General features: G+C 37.8%; 1 protein-coding gene and 1 pseudogene across 2 annotated transcripts in view; one reads left to right on the top strand and one right to left on the bottom strand.

Annotated features, from left to right (window-relative positions):
* Positions 1–522: 522 nt before the first annotated feature.
* Positions 523–3,297, top strand: LOC107597472 (ras-like protein family member 11B; annotated as a pseudogene).
* Positions 3,298–4,530: 1,233 nt separating this feature from the next.
* The window catches only part of LOC107597439 (sec1 family domain-containing protein 2-like), a 146,609-nt gene continuing 134,848 nt past the window's right edge, over positions 4,531–16,291 (bottom strand). For both annotated transcript variants that reach the window (XM_016288496.1, XM_016288495.1), the window contains exons 8-10: positions 11,021–11,155; positions 6,565–6,684; positions 4,531–4,821 (exon numbers count right to left, since the gene is read on the bottom strand). In XM_016288496.1, coding sequence (XP_016143982.1) covers positions 4,729–4,821; positions 6,565–6,684; positions 11,021–11,155 — 348 coding nt within the window. In that variant the 3' untranslated portion in view covers positions 4,531–4,728. The remainder of the gene's footprint in view (positions 4,822–6,564; positions 6,685–11,020; positions 11,156–16,291) is intronic.

Raw genomic sequence — 16,291 nt, 5'->3', positions numbered from 1 at the left:
ACCAACCAGTCTTTCTCTCTCTTTTTATTCGGTCATAAACAGCTCGCGCATACGCTTCAAGCGGTGGGCGGGGCGAGGCGATGTGACCGTTGTCTGCAGTAGCCAATCAGAGCCGAGCGCTTCTGTGGCTGTATAAATAAACCCAAGCTCCCATCTCGGCTCAGTAAACCAAGTTGGTGCTTTTAACTAGGAGAAGGAGCTTGGAAATATCCTCCGACTATATCATTGACATTTCTACAGGCTAGTCGACTAGTTTTGTAAAACACCGCCTTATTTTCCTTCTCAGTGACTGTAAAGGTAGGTTTCTCTGAAGCGGCTGTCAGTTTACTCGGATGGGTGAACCAACCTCTCTCTCTTTCTCTCTCTTTTTATTCGGTCATAAACAGCTCGCGCATACGCTTCAAGCGGTGGGCGGGGCGAGGCGATGTGACCGTTGTCTGCAGTAGCCAATCAGAGCCGAGCGCTTCTGTGGCTGTATAAATAACCCCAAGCTCCCATCTCGGCTCAGTAAACCAAATTGGTGCTTTTAACTAGGAGAAGGAGCTTGGAAATATCCTCCGACTATATCATTGAAAGACAACATCTGCGTATATGCCGTTGGCTATCTTCGATTCTGACATTACTTTTACGGCGTCTGTGGATATTTTGTCCTAGTTTCCCATCGTAGTCTTTGGATAGTATCTTTCTTTTGCCAAAATGCGTCTGATCCAGAACATGTCTACCATTGCGGAGTCCCCGAGCGCCGAGCGCCACTCCAACCGGGTCATCAAGATCGCAGTCATCGGCGGCAGTGGAGTTGGCAAAACCGGTACGTTTGTGGACCTGTTTTACAGCTCACGATAATTCACCTAATAATCTAATATTACATTACATATATATGTTTTGTAGATGAGTGTTTTAAGCCACATGTATTCATGCCCATTTCTGGTTTATTCCTGTGCAGCGTTGGTGGTTCGTTTTCTCACTAAACGGTTTATGGTGACTACGAGAGAAACGTCGGTAAGTTTCTCCCCATCTTTCCAAGACGACTGATTTTAGTAAGCATCATTTAAACCCATCATTAGTGATGTTGTCAAATATATTAAAGTCTGCATTGTCGCTTTACAGGCAACCTGTACAACAGAGAAGTGCAGATAGACGGAGAGCAAGTGGCCATTCAAGTTCAGGACACACCTGGAGTTGAAGTAAGTTCAGGAACACAGGCGTTCTTCATGTGCTTTTATGTCACATTGTTACTGTTATCTGTGCTCTCGGAGCATCTTTCTCTCGCTGCTTCTTCACGGGTACTTTCTTCTTTGTGTCATAACGCGCTTCTTTTGTGTTTCTTTTGTGTGGGACGCCTTTTGCACTCATATACGGGCGCATTTAAAAGCTAAATGACACAATGAACAATGCTAAAATTCGACGGATAAAAAGATTTAGCATGGTTTAATAAAAAGATATATATTTAAAACCAACTCTAAAAACAAATTCAGATTGAGTTTCGAACGAATCGTTAAGATCGGTTTTGTGAGGCGGTTCAATAAAAAGATCCGACTCCAAAGAACGATTCGCTGCAGCGATTTGTATTTGTAGCAGCGGTTGGGAGGTTTTGCTTCTTCAGCAGTGCTCAGCGGGTTTAGGGATGTGAATAAGCAGTTCCGAACAGTAACAGTAGACCAGCCCATCTAAATTATCCCTCTGCTTTCAAAATTAGAGAATGGGTTTTAATTCAATTACAGGCCTTCTTTCAAGATGCATTTAGTCGGATATTTTACTGCCAAGTTTGGCATGCAAGGCTCACTTCCTAAAGCAGGCAGTCGTCCAAAACCACATAATGCCTTTTCTATTCGGACTAGGGTGAAAAACTCTGTAAGTCTAGCCAGCTAAATCTCCTGGTTTTGTGGAAGGACAGTCGCAGCCAATAGCAAATGATACTTTTCCAGCTTCTCAGTCAGCATTGCTGTACACTTTATCACCCACAGAGCTCACACTATTCAGTAATTGAAGAAAATGTGTATACGATCCAAACGTGTTGCATAACTGACAAATGTCGGTATTTTTTTCTTCAGGTGAACGCTAATGGATTGAGCTTCACTGACCAGGTATCTCGCTTCATTCAGTGGGCGGATGCTGTAGTTATGGTCTATTCCGTTACTGACTGCAGAAGCTTTGATCTCATTGGTCAGCTCCACCAGCTTGTTACCCGCACACATACGGATAGGTCCTTGCCAATCATCCTGGTGGCCAATAAAGCTGATCTCCGCCACGTAAGACATGTAGATGCTCAAGAAGGTCCCCTTTTGGCTTCAGCGCTGGGCTGCTCCTTCTACGAGGTGTCCGCCAGCGAGGACTACAGCCAGGTCCACGGTGCCTTCCACAGACTGTGCGTAGATCTGGCCAAGCAGCAGCCTCAGACCCATGTCAATGCAGCTACATCTGGAACAGAAAAGAAAAGATCTCCCCTCATCCCTCGGCCCAAATCCCCCAACATGCAGGACCTGAAGAGGCGCTTCAAACAGGTGCTGTCCGCCAAGGTCCGGACTGTCACTTCAGTGTGAATACCAGCAGAAGTGGGGAAAAAAGTACAGGATTAAGAGAGGAAGCTCTAAGGAGAGGAGAAGATCTTTCTGAATGTATAGGTCTTGCTCTTTGGAAATTCCTGAGATCTGTTGATGATCAGCAGACCGGTTCCAAACAGAGGCCCCTGAAACTAGACCTCTGAATCATGGTAGCTGAAAAACAAACAAACAAGCAGAGTTTGGTGAAGTCTTACATTTTCACTTGACTGTCCCAGTGCTGGTGGACACTTGTGTTGCTGTCACTTATATCCATGTGGACACAAAGCAGGATTCTAGGAGATGTGGTCTTAGCGCCTTAAAGAGGGACAGTGCAAAGACAAAATGACTGAGTGGAACTGATGGAAACACATAAGAAACACTATTATTAACACTCTGCCTTACCTGTAAACGTTTAAGACACGTTCTCTTGGCAACAGAGACGGTGGAAGCCAAAAACACTATTTTAAGAATTGCTTTTCTGAAAGGCATGGGAGAGATTGAGTTTTTTGTTCCTTCTTGTGGTCAAGGCTTTTATGATCTGAATGCAGGCATTGTTAAAGGACAAGGCACTCAAGCTAAGCATATGAAAAGAGTGTGTGTGTGTATCTTTTACAGTCCTACTCCTGTGTACAAGGCCAGAATGTTTCTCCTGGTTTTGTGTAACTGTGCTTTGTGCCACTTTTCTATAGTGGAGTAGAAGAGATTTTTCTTATGTAATGCACTTTAAAAAAAAGCCAAAGGGCTAAAGTTCAGAGTTATTTATGTTATTTGATTGTGATTGGAAATAAAGAGTTGTTTTTACAAAAATATATTGTGTCCGAACCTTCATCCTGTTTAAACTGACCTTCAAATGTAAAGCTTCATTTAGTGAATTTTGTTTAATGGAGTCTTGAGAGATCAGTCCCACTTACAAGAGTATGATATTACGGTTTAAAATGTAACCACCATTTTCACATTATTTCACATTAAAAGAAATTCATTTTAGTCAGCAAGAATACATTAAAATGATCAAAAGTGACAGTAAAGATATATATATATATATAATGCCAAAAAGATTTCTATTTAAAAAAATTAAAATTTTCTAAGAGCCTCCAGAAAAAAAAACTTTCTATTCATCAAAGAAAAAGATATCACAGTTTCCACAAAAAATATCAAGCAGCAAATGTTTTAAACATTTATAATAAGAATGTTTCTTGAGCAACAAATCAGAATATTAGAATGAGTTCTGAAGGATCATGTGACACTGAAGACTGGAGTAATGATGCTGAAAATTCAGCTTTGTTATCACAGGAATAAATTACATTTTAAAATATATAACACCGAAATGTGTTTAAATTGTAATAAAAAAATGTATATATTATCTTTTTTTTTTAAATCAAAAAATGCATACTTGGAGAGCATAAAAGGCTTATTTCAAAAACTGTGGAAAAAAATCTTAGTAGCTGATGTTTTCCACATGGTAAGGACAAGTCAAATCTTATAAGAGTATAAAAGATATGCATATAATGATTTTCAAAAAGTTAGGGTTAGATTTATCTTTGGTAAATAGTTTTATACTTAGCTTTGTTATATAAAAACATCAGAGGTCTATAGTATGCCCCTTTATAGATGGCTAAGTAAATGTGTAAGAGAAAGTGAAGGCAGAACAGAAAGCGCTGCTCTAAAGGACGTCGCCACCCTTTTTGACCTCTGCCCTCTTCCCATCTGTCACTTCTCCAACAGCACTGAAGTGAGTGAAGGATGAAGAGGGAAGCTCCTGTGAGAATCAACACATGGCTGATTGTAAGAACTGAACTGGAGAATGTGCTGTATCTGCAAACGGCATGACAAAAACAAGCAAGATGTGACTGTAGAAATGAACACCCTGCACTGACTGTGTGAAACATAATTAACATTTTTATTTATTTTTTATTTTTTGCAAAAATAAACTACACACACAAGCATAAGGCCAACCATTAAGATTTTATTTAAAGGGGAAAAATGGAGGGACTTTAAGGGAAAATGGTAAGACAGAGTTTTTGGTCATATACAACAAAATGTGAAAGTATTGGAATGGGATATTGTGTCATTTATAAGGAACAGAAGCATGTTCTGTATATTCCTTAACCTAATGTGTGATACCTCTGAAAAGGCAAACAATGTTGGAAAGAATTGATTCAACAGCCAGAAGTGTGTATGTCCAGACCCTTCACACTCCAATGTCAGGTTTGAGTCTGTCAGTGCTGAAGAGTAAGTGAGGGACATCGGAAGGTCTCAGCAGTCTAGTGGACATTACGAGTACCTGAGAAATGACAAAAGAAACAGATTAGATAATTCTATCTCTCTCCCTCTCTCACACACACATTCACCCTGCAATCTCATCATCAGACACAATTACATTTGTACAACGGTCTGTTGATTTATGTTGATTTACACAAATCAAATCTTCTATACCAAAAACTATGCGGGGCAACTGAAAGAAATGGCTAAAAACAAAAAACAAAACTAAGGTTATGTGTCCACCAAAGCATTATTAGCCAGCTGAAAATGATGAAAACGCCTAGCTGTGAGTGCTTGAGAGCGTTTCTGCAGTGCAAAGTTTTTTTCAGTTGAAACCAATTATCTATAAATAATGTTCTCTATTATAGATCAGTGTTTGAAACGCTTTGGTTGCTATGATACGGAATATGGTGGCAGACACATAAATCAAATGTTGCAAACATTATTTTTTTATATCAATATTTGTAGTAGTCAGGGAATCCCATCTGGTACAGACATGAAAACTCAAGAGACAAGTAATATTAACTTTGCCTCGGTATTTGACCCGCCCCTCCTCCTCTGTGATTGGACGGCTGACTAAAAAGTGACAGTGATGAGCGCTGCATTTTACCCAAAGTTGAACATTCTTCAACTCTCAGTGCTGAGAAACAAACAATGAGCGCTGAAATAAACTCTCAGCATCTCGTCAAGCTCCTGGTATTTAAAAAAACGTGGTGCTCCCATTGAAAACAACTGAAAAAACATGCTAGCCTCGGGAAAAAAACGCTTTGGTGGACACACGGCTTAAACCTCTATACAAAAACTGTACAGGGCAACTGGGATAAAAGCAAACCGACCAAACCAAACCAAAAAACTAAACAAAACGAACAAAAACAAAACAAAAAACAAAGCCTCTACAGCAAAAACTATATAGGCCAGCTCTTAGAAAGGCTTAAGAGCAAATCATTGTTGGTGGTTTTACATATCTTTCAGCTAGTCTCTTCCTTTCTATGTGGGCGATGTTTTGGTCATAATAATCCACAAAGTGGAGTAGACTAGATGCAACAGTCAAAAGTCTGGCTCGGCAAGATTATTAGCTTGAGTGTTATTAGCCAGGTCTTGAAGATGAATAGGGCAGCATATTACTGCACCTGCTGACGCATGTGCTGAGGTATGTACATGCTTTGTATTCTCTGATAGAAAGATGAAGATCATTTGGCTCGTCTGAGAACTTTATTTAGAAAATCAGTTCAAAAGGGCTTTACAGAACCCTCGCTACAAGTCTCCCCCCTGGCCATCTTGTTATTCAAGTTTGGTGCACCTTCATTTAGTACATGACACCCTAAATTCCCATCTGTGTGTCTCTGTCCCACACTAGCGCAGCTGTGGCTTTGGGTCAAGCTATGTGTGGGCTTTCTGTTCTATAAGGGTCCACTCTGTGCTTTCGTTATGTTTGATTTATTCATGACATGAAACTTTGATCAACAAAACCCATTTTATTCGGACTCGACCCAGTTACATCTCTATTCATTTACGCACACACACTCCTATCATGTCTGAGTAAATGATACAGAAAAAAGCAGAGAGCCACAGAGAAAAACAGAGGGAGAAAGAGAGAGGTGGGGTACTTTAATTTATTTGAAATAAATTATTTGAATTTATAACATTAGAAATGTCTTTACTGTCACTTTTAATGCATTTAATGCATCCTTGCTCTAGACTTTATTTTTTAACGATAAAGTGTAATAGATAAAGAATTGGTCAAGAAAGGGGTGTGACGTCCCACCTGAGTGCCTGACTTATGGGTGGAGACAACTTCACGAATGAGGCGGAGCTCTGATGGTGTGACTCCGCCCACCAGGAAGAGAAACAAGAGTGGAAGATCACTTGGGTGGGGTCGGGTGACCTGCAGGGAAAAAAGAAACATCAAAAGGAGATAAACAGGGAACACATGCAGAAACTAATAACCCCAGTTTCAATTTGTTTGTTTTTAGCTGCAGATTTAATTAAGCTGCGGATTTGCAAATCAGTAAATTTGCAAATCTTCAACTAATATAAACACTGACTGCTTGGTATAAAACTTCAGGGTCTCAAAGGCTTTGAGTCAAGCTTTAATTTGTTGAGCATAAAGAGGTTAAAGATCTTTGGAATTAGCATACAAAGAATCAGATCTGATGCCTCTATCATTTATCATACCCTCTGTATTTAAATTCCATTTGAGGTTGACTGGTCTATCTAGTCTTTTTTCAAACTTATATTATATGTTTTAAATGGGATGAATTTAGAGACACAATGTCTCAGAAAGTAAACTGCGAGCAATGCCCTTATTACTATACATAATCAGACAAAAAATTAAAAATAAAATAAAATAAAAGTAGCCTATTTATTTGTTGAGTATCTGTCAGTGACCCTATTTTTATTTATTTATAAATTGCTCAATGTACATGTGCAGATGGAGGTTTGTGGCTGTTGTCTTGTCTCACAAAGCTATTTGTACAGCATCTAACACTATGAATGCTGCATTTTTAAAATGGCATGTCAAGTAAAAAACAGACATTGTGTTCTGGCCCATTCTATTGCCTGCTGTTTAGTTTTTATTTTTTTTACACAATAACATGTCTCATGTCAATGTCCCCTAAGAAACATGTGATGACCGTAATCCTTCGTAATTACATGGAGCTTTGACAAAAAGTCAATTATACAATTCTGCACATCACCGGTAAATGTGTGTATGTATTGTGTAATTCAGAGCTCAGCTGGAGGCCTAGGTCAAGATTGAACACTTCCACAATCACAGCAGGAGCACAACATACAGAAGACACACACACAGCACCTGGACACACTTATACAGGACACTGCTGCACACATGTTGCACACATGTGGATGCTCTGTTTGAGTCGCTCAGGCACATGGGGTGCTGCTGCATGTGCCTGGTCAGGAGGACAGAGTGCTGGCCTTCGATTGGCTGAAAGAAAAAGCCAGTCATGAATAATAATCAGGCAATTAGGTTTGCACATCCAGGAGGATGGATTTCAGGAGTGGGGCTGTGCTGCCACGTGCAACTCTGGACCCTAAACCTGCATGGATAAACGTGTGATATAGACAGAGACAGAAGGATGAATAGATTAAAAAAAAAGCATTTGTTAGGATGTTCTTTGGTAAAGTAAACAAGCGTGATTGGCACACACGTGAATGAAAGAGTGGTCATTAAAAATAAAGTTAATCCACTCTTTCCTAATGTTGGGATCAGAAGGAAGGCAATGCAAAGACTTTTTCACAACTTGGCACTGCACAGAATCTTGTTGTCTTCGGAGCCATCAGGTTTCTGTGTAGACCTGATTTTCCTCTCTCATTATTTATACTACATGTGCGAATCGGTGGACGGGGCTAAACAGGCAGTGATGTAGAAGCAGGCATTGAAGATCTTCTGCGGAGGCGGGGTTTAGCCACACTGTTACACCATAAAGTGGCACATTCCACAACCTGTCGTTTTGGCAGATTGGCTTCAATAAGCTGTTTTTAGACTAAATTCTGAAACTTACAGAATGTTTTTATAGTACAATGACCTTTTATATGTCAAACGATCAAAGGAATTTTGATTTCTCGGTTCATGACCCCTTTAAATGGACGACACCATCTTGCAAATCAATTAGAGTATGTTCAGCCATGTGTGCTGCACACAAGTGCATTATTAGGCGATATCGTACATACTTGTGTTATCAGGTAATACATAGTACACACACTTGCAAAGTGAATAACAACAGCATGAGAACACAAGGATGGCCTCACACATGTATCCCAGAGGGGGCAAGCACACAGCAGGCCATGTGTATCAGTATAAACGTGTCTGCACACATTTTAGAGAGGACAAAGAGAGCAAGAGGACGATTTTCAGGGAGAAACATCTTCTGGTTAACATATTATTAATCATCCAAATGAAGTCACATACCCCCTACACACATTTAGAAAAATTAAATAATGCAAACAGTTACACAGAATGTTCACAGACTTCCAAAGGGATGAATGGACAGAAAGAAGTTACTTAAAAATCAAGTCATGCCAATTTTTTTTAATGTAATGTGCCTTTCATAATACACCATTTCCATCCTCTTTCATTTATCACTCTGACCTCATTCCTCCCTTTATCTGACAATCTCCGTTCAGAACAAATGTATCTCTCCAACACATTTCATCTTATATTGCTGCATATACAGACAACGTGATCCAGACAGAGCTTTAAATATAAGCACATATTCAGTACACACTCACACAAGCACACATAATTAGGTGTGTAATGTGCCAGTTAGCAGTTCTGAATGATTTGGTGCTTTAAGAGTACTGACATTATAACTGATTAAATATAGAGGATCTTACACAAGAGCCTCCTGATTGACTGGGCTCAGCATAACTCACAGCAGAAGTATATGATCACAACAGTGATTTAAAGGGATAATTCACCCAAAAATGAAAATTCTGTCATTAATTACTCACCCTCATGTCGTTCCAAACCCGTAAGACCTTTGTTCATCTTCGGAACACAAATTAAGATATTTTTGATGAAATGTGAGAGTTCTCAGACCCTGCATAGACAGCAATGCAACTGTAATGTTCCCACTTCCCAGGTCCAGAAACGTAGTAAGGACGTCAGTAAAACAGTCATGTGACATCAGTGGCTCAACTTCAGTTTTGCAAAGCTACGAGAATACTTTTTGAGTGCAAAGAAAACAAAATAACAATTTATTCAACAATTCTTCTCCCCCGAGTTACATCTTCCGCCATTTAAGAGAGTATCACAACGCATATGCACGCTTTCCCCTAAGCGTAAACAACGCTGATTACAAAGATTACGTTCATGCGCGCGCTTTCTCCTCCGAACATAAACAATGCGGATTACGTTGATTATGCTCTTGGATACTCTCCAAAATGGTGGAAGACGTAACTCGGGGGAGAAGAATTGTTAAATAAATTGTTATTTTTGTTTTTTTTGCGCTCAAAAAGTATTCTCTTAGCTTCGCAAGAATGTCACATGGACTGTTTTACCGATGTCCTTACTACGTTTCTGGACTTGGGAATATTACAGTTGCGTTGCTGTCTATGCAGGGTCTAAGAGCTCTCACATTTCATCAAAAATATCTTAATTCGTGTTCCGAAGATGAATGAAGGTCTTACGGATTTGGAACAACACGAGGGTGAGTAATTAATGACAGAATTTTAATTTTGGGGTGAACTAACCCTTTAAGATATCCTGTTAATGTGCACCCCCCTTTTGAAACCCAACCAAAGAAATGGTAAAATAAACTAAAATAGATACAGTTCATGAAGTCTTTGGACTACAAGTATAATTGCCATAATTGTCTCATTTAATAGTATACACTTGGTATTTTGCTGTCATCAAATCAGAATCATGAAGAGAAATAGTTATAAAGGCTTTCATGTCTTTTCAAGTGTTTATAAATCATTACCATGAAATTGGCCTTGTTGCAGTCTAACCAAATGCAGCTGAAGTTAAAAGTCTGAGCATGTTCCATTTCAAATCTGAGGATGATATCTCTAAATCTCTAGGTTTTATGAAATATACTTAAGACTGTGCAATGTGATTTTATTTAGAGGAAACTCCAAAATGCTAACTGATGTTTATTCACATTTTCTAAGATTTTCTAAGCATCCATTCAGCCAACCTGCCCATTCATTTTCTGTCTCTCCCTGCACACAGTCACACCTCACCAACTGGGATGTCTTATGATGATTATGATTCTTTTGTCTTATTGTATTATATATAATAACTTTCTATTCACCCTGTTTTAACACCACATTTCTTTGATCAAACTTCTCACTTCACCTTCTTTGCCTTTCTATCAAATGCCCTTCTTAGAGCTAGTTAGCTTAGCATAGCATGAAAACACAACAATTTATGAGATTAATACGATGTTTTTGTTCCAAACTCACCATATAACGTCAACTGGGTGTTTAAAATAACTTCTGATTGTGATCTGATTGTCGCAATTGTGTGTTTATTGTCTTCGTGTGTCATCAGTCAAAACCTATATAGTTGAATGCTTTTGTCCATATAAGGGATTTCTTGGAACGCAAACTAATCCATCCTTTAGCAACACACACCCAGCAACACAGAACTGTTAATAAAACTTATTAGATGAGATGAACTGTGTCACTGTGTGACTCCAGATTGTATTTGCTTGAGAATATGTGGATATTTGCTTAAAAACGAGGTGAGTGTGAGTTACCTTCATGAACATGCTGAAGCCAGTCTTGAGAAGGTCAGTGAGTCCCCCCGACATATGCTCTACATCAGGGCATTCACGTCTGTCTGGGTGGAAGATCTCCTCTAGCACCTGCTTAAGCAATGGCCGGTATGTTGCCTAAACACAACAACAACAAAAAACAGCTTATTGTATGTGTGTCAGATAAAATTCCTGGATAAGCATAACATTTGAGGAATTATATAAAAGAAAATACTGAGAAGAAAAGCTTGCTCTCCCTCTCACAAACACTTTTCAGGTACCCTGCAGTGTACGTTGATTTCAAATTGGCCCATTAGTATGCAAAAAGCACAATATTTCTTTTACGAGAAAAAGCCTGATTCAAGAGAACCCCAAGAGGTACATATTTACAACTCTAAGAGATATAAAATATGAGAGAAGAATAACAATGAGACAAAAATGCAACTGATCATATAAGCATCACTCAAAGTGACAAACAAGAAGACACATTTAAAATAGACTTGCTAAACACTGTTCTCTTCACAGAGCAATGCATCCAAGAAAACAAGAGATCACTCAGTACTGAACCTTGAGGTACACTCTTAAAAATAAAGGTGCTTCAAAAGGTTCTTCAAGCGATGCCATAGAAGAACCATTTTTGGTTCCACAAAGAACCATTCAGTCAAAGGTTCTTTAAAGAACCATCTCTTTCTTACCTTTTTATAATCTGAAGTACCTTCTTTCGCCACAAAGAACCTTTTGTGAAACAGAAAGGTTCTTCAGATGTTAAAGGTTCTTTATGGAAACATTTAGACAAAAAGGTTCTTCTATGGCATCGTGAAGCACCTTTATTTTTAAGTGTACACCAAAGTCATAAAAGATTATGCTGAATCAGTTGTTCTGACTACTATGACAGAAGGGATTGTGGGTAATAATAAAAACAATGGCTTACAGTAAACTGAGCTCTCAACTCAGCATGTGTGTGCTGAATGTTTATAATTAACTTATTTTGGACAAAAAAGCAAGAGCAGTCAAAAATAAAATCCATGCTGTCTTGTTATTTTTCTTTGTTTGGTGAAACCCATAATCATTCACAAGCAATTTACTTTGCTACAAAAAGAACATAGCAAGATGATACAAAGAAACAGGTACAATAATGTGGGCAGACGTTCTGGAAAAATGAAAAATTATATTTTCCATTTTCAATTACGTTTTTCCCATCATGGTGTTCCTGTAATGTTCTGTTTGCTGTGGTGATTGAGTGTAGGAGCTGGTTTAAAAGTATGGGTTGTTTAGGACAGTTATTATCTGCGGCAGATACAACATCAGCGGGGGCCAGTAAAACTGAAGACTCAGTAACGTGATGATTCATGTTTTCCCTGAATATGAACGTACAGCCCCAGGACACTTTAAACCACCCCTACTGTTTAACATAAATTGACGCTGCACTGAAATAGTGCCATTGTTGGGTTCAATACGGATCCTAATCTAACAGCCTAAGCTACTTAAACTGTTTGAGAAAATATGTGTTATAAGTGTGGTGAATACATGTGTTTGTATGTGAATATACATGAGTGTGTATAAGTGAGCAAATGTAGCAGCTCTCCTGAGCCTACAATGTGTTTTCCTAGGGCTGTCAACTGATTCAGTGTTTTAATAGAATTCACTACATGATATGCTGATTACCTAACGGAATAATTCACAATATTTTGCATTAATTAATATTTTCAGGGAAAAGACCCCAACTGAAAATATGGCAGAGGAGTAAAGCACTGAATAGACATCACAAAAAGTGACTTTAGGAAGTCAAAAAATTGTGTATTTCCATTTCCATATTAGTGAATATAAGTGTGGTCTTTTTACTAAAACTAAAACCATTAAAAAAACATTTTGGTTACTTAAATTGACTTAACTGAAATAAAATATATAAAACTTGAACATATTTGTGACCCTGGACCACAAATGGTCCTAAGGGTCAATTTTTTGAAACTGAGATTTATACATCATCTGAAAGCTGAATAAATAAGCTTTCTATTGATGTATGGTTTGTTAGGATAGGGCAATATTTGGTTCCTAGATACAACTATTTGAAAATCTGGAATTTGAGGGTGCAAAAAAAATCAAAATATTGAGAAAATCGCCTTTAAAGTTGTCCAAATGAAGTCCTTAGCAATGCATATTACTAATGATAATACATTTTTTATATATTTATGGTAGGAAATTTACAAAATATCTTTATGGAACATTATCTTTACTTAATATGCTAATGACTTTTGGCATAAAAGAAAAATCAATAATTTTGACCCATACAATGTATTTTGGCCTATTGCTACAAATTTACCCATGCTACTTATGACTGGTTTTGTGGTCCAGGGTCACATTTTATTTCAGGTAGCTGCCAAAGAAACATTCCTCATTTTCATTTATTTTACCTTGATGTACTAAAATAACTAAAACTGAAATAAAAATAAAACAAATTAAAACTATTATTAAAGTATATAATAGCATCTCAATAATACTTAAATAACACTGGTGTCAAGTTCAACTTTGAAAAATACATTATTAAATGTTTTAACAAAATTATTATTTTTTGCCCAGAGTGAATATGCTCAATTGACAGCCCTATAGCTTTTGAATGCCAGACATTGGAGAGTTGATGAATTCTCTCTCTCACACACATACACACACACCTCTTAGGTGTGTGTTAATTTCATGAATCTTTCCCTGAAATCTGCGCTTGGGGCTAGAGATTTCATACCTGGCCATGATGTCTGGTGCCACACATGCAAACTCCCCCATACAGAGACACACCTCTATTAATGCGCTTTCAAGAATCACCTGTGGTGTCTTGAGTCTGTCTTGCAGATTTCAGCATCTTCTAAACTCAGATGTGACTCAGCAACCTACCTCTCCTACATGTGTAGAAACAGCACTTCCTGGCATCTCTAAAGGAGTTGATTGACAATCTCTATCACAATTCTGCTTTCACCATAGGTGAGAGATGAAACTCATGTGATGAATCCATTTTTTACCAGCCCCTCTTACTCTGGATGTATTCATATAAGGGCAGATATGAAAGAAGACACTTTGCAAATAATAGGAGCTTACAGATGATAAATTAATTCACATTTGGCCAACACACACGAGAGAAAACAACACAGAATAAGTACACATGTGTACCATCAGTCACAATATGCAATCTGAATGGAAAACACCCACATTTCCAATAAGTGAATATGCACTTTGTGACATTTAGTCATCTAATGAGTCATTTCGGAACCCACAACCACCATTATTGCACACTCAAAACAATTTAATGAATTGCATTTATGCCAACACAAAACAATCATTTGCCTTTCCAGGTCATAGTGACACGCCTGTAATTTGTTCGTCAACAGATGAACATAAATGAGGTGTTGAGGGGGAGATGAGCTATACCGAGTCAGTCTCTCAAGCTCAATGTATGTAATTAAACTGTAAACAAACAAGAAAAAACTCATTAATTAAGGGTGATTAATTATAAAAAATATAGAAAATAAATGATTGTTCCCCAACTCCTATACAAATTCTGCAATAAGAAATTTTAATCTCAGCAAAGTATCGGAGTATATAATGTTATTTATGAGATTAAAATGTATGATTCATTTATCAATATACAGTTGAAATATGCAAAACTCTTCACTACATCACTACACACTCTTAATACCGTATTGGCCCGAATATAAGACGACCCCCCTTTTTCCAGATGTACCTTTTGGAAAAAGGCTTTTTAAAAACTAAATCTTGTTTTTTCTCAGTAAAACACATTTTGTCTTCAATTATATTCATATTGCATATTTTTCCTATTTAAATTTCTGTTTTGAAAGTATGGTAAAAACTGGTAAACTGTACCAACAATCACATTTAAAAAATATACACTTTTTGATATACCATTTAAAAAAAAAAAAACAGGTAGCCCATCTGAATTAGGACATTTAGGCTATCCATCTAATAGTAGCCTTCCAAAATCTTATTAAGAGTAGAAGTTAAATCTTACTGTAGTCTTCAAATCTGGGTACTGTCTTACGTTTTAAAATCACAAAGGGAGTTTGGTCACGATCTTTACAACACGCATTTACGTATTTCATGGCACACTCGCTTTATGCGTATTTGGCGTCACCTATTGTTGTGGGTGTATTATTGACATGTCAAAGACTAGACCCTGAATATAAGACGACCGCGTTTTTTCAGATGTATTTCCAAGAAAAAACATCGTCTTATATTCGGGTCAATACGGTAAATTTGCTGAAGGTCAGATATTTTTCAAACATAAAAATATGATTTCCTGAATTACACAGAGACGTCAACATGTAGAAAATGTCTAAACCGGTTCTGCCTTTGCATGTCTTCTTTTAATGTATTAAGATCATCACTAATCACTACATGTAACTAGCTGCACATATACATATACAAATACTGTCAAATTTGCTGCAATGTGTACACTACAGTTCTAAAGTTTGGAATTCAAAAGTTTGTTTTTGAAAGAAGTGTCTTATGCTCACTAAAGCTGCATTTATTTGATCACAGTAACACAAATACCATTATGAAATATTATTACAACTTAATATAACTGTTTAAAGGGGTCATATGATGTAGCTAAATTAACATTATTTATTGTATTTGGTGTAATGAAATGTGTTTATGCGGTTTAAGGTTAAAAAACACATTATTTTCCACATACTGTACATTATTGTTTCTCCTCTATGTCCTGCCTTTCTGAAACGCATTGATTTTTACAAAGCTCATCGGTCTGAAAAGCGAGGTGTGCTGTGATTGGCCAGCTATCCAGTGCATTGTGATTGGCCGTGAATGTTACGCCCCTTGCAATATTGTGATGCCCTGTCCGGCCAGAGCGACGAGACAAAAACATTAAAACCCATTATAAACTAGGCATTTGTTGCATCCAGTGGGGACATAATTACAGATTATAATGACTTATACTGTCTTTTTACGATTTTCATTGCATCGCACCGTGTAAACATAAAACCATGTCTGCATTTGTGATCGGAGAAATGACAAACAACAAGCGCTACTCCACACTGCCCAAAACTTGCGTTTGAATCATCAGTGGCAAATTCTTTAATTATGAAAACGTACTTGCAGTTTGTGAGTCAGAACAGCCGGCATTGTAGTCTTCTCTACCAGGATCAGGAAACAGTCCTCCATAAAATGTGCTGCACACATCTGAATATTTGGGTTGAACTGTTCTGGAACAGTGTTGTAAATACAACTTAACCACTGATTTCTAGTCGTGTC

Source organism: Sinocyclocheilus grahami, unplaced genomic scaffold (genome assembly GCF_001515645.1).
Source record: "Sinocyclocheilus grahami isolate Dianchi unplaced genomic scaffold, SAMN03320097.WGS_v1.1 scaffold232.1, whole genome shotgun sequence".
NCBI classification, from domain to species: Eukaryota; Metazoa; Chordata; class Actinopteri; order Cypriniformes; family Cyprinidae; genus Sinocyclocheilus; species Sinocyclocheilus grahami.
Note: the sequence above shows the minus strand (reverse complement) of the source record. Positions and strands in the feature narration are given on the sequence as shown.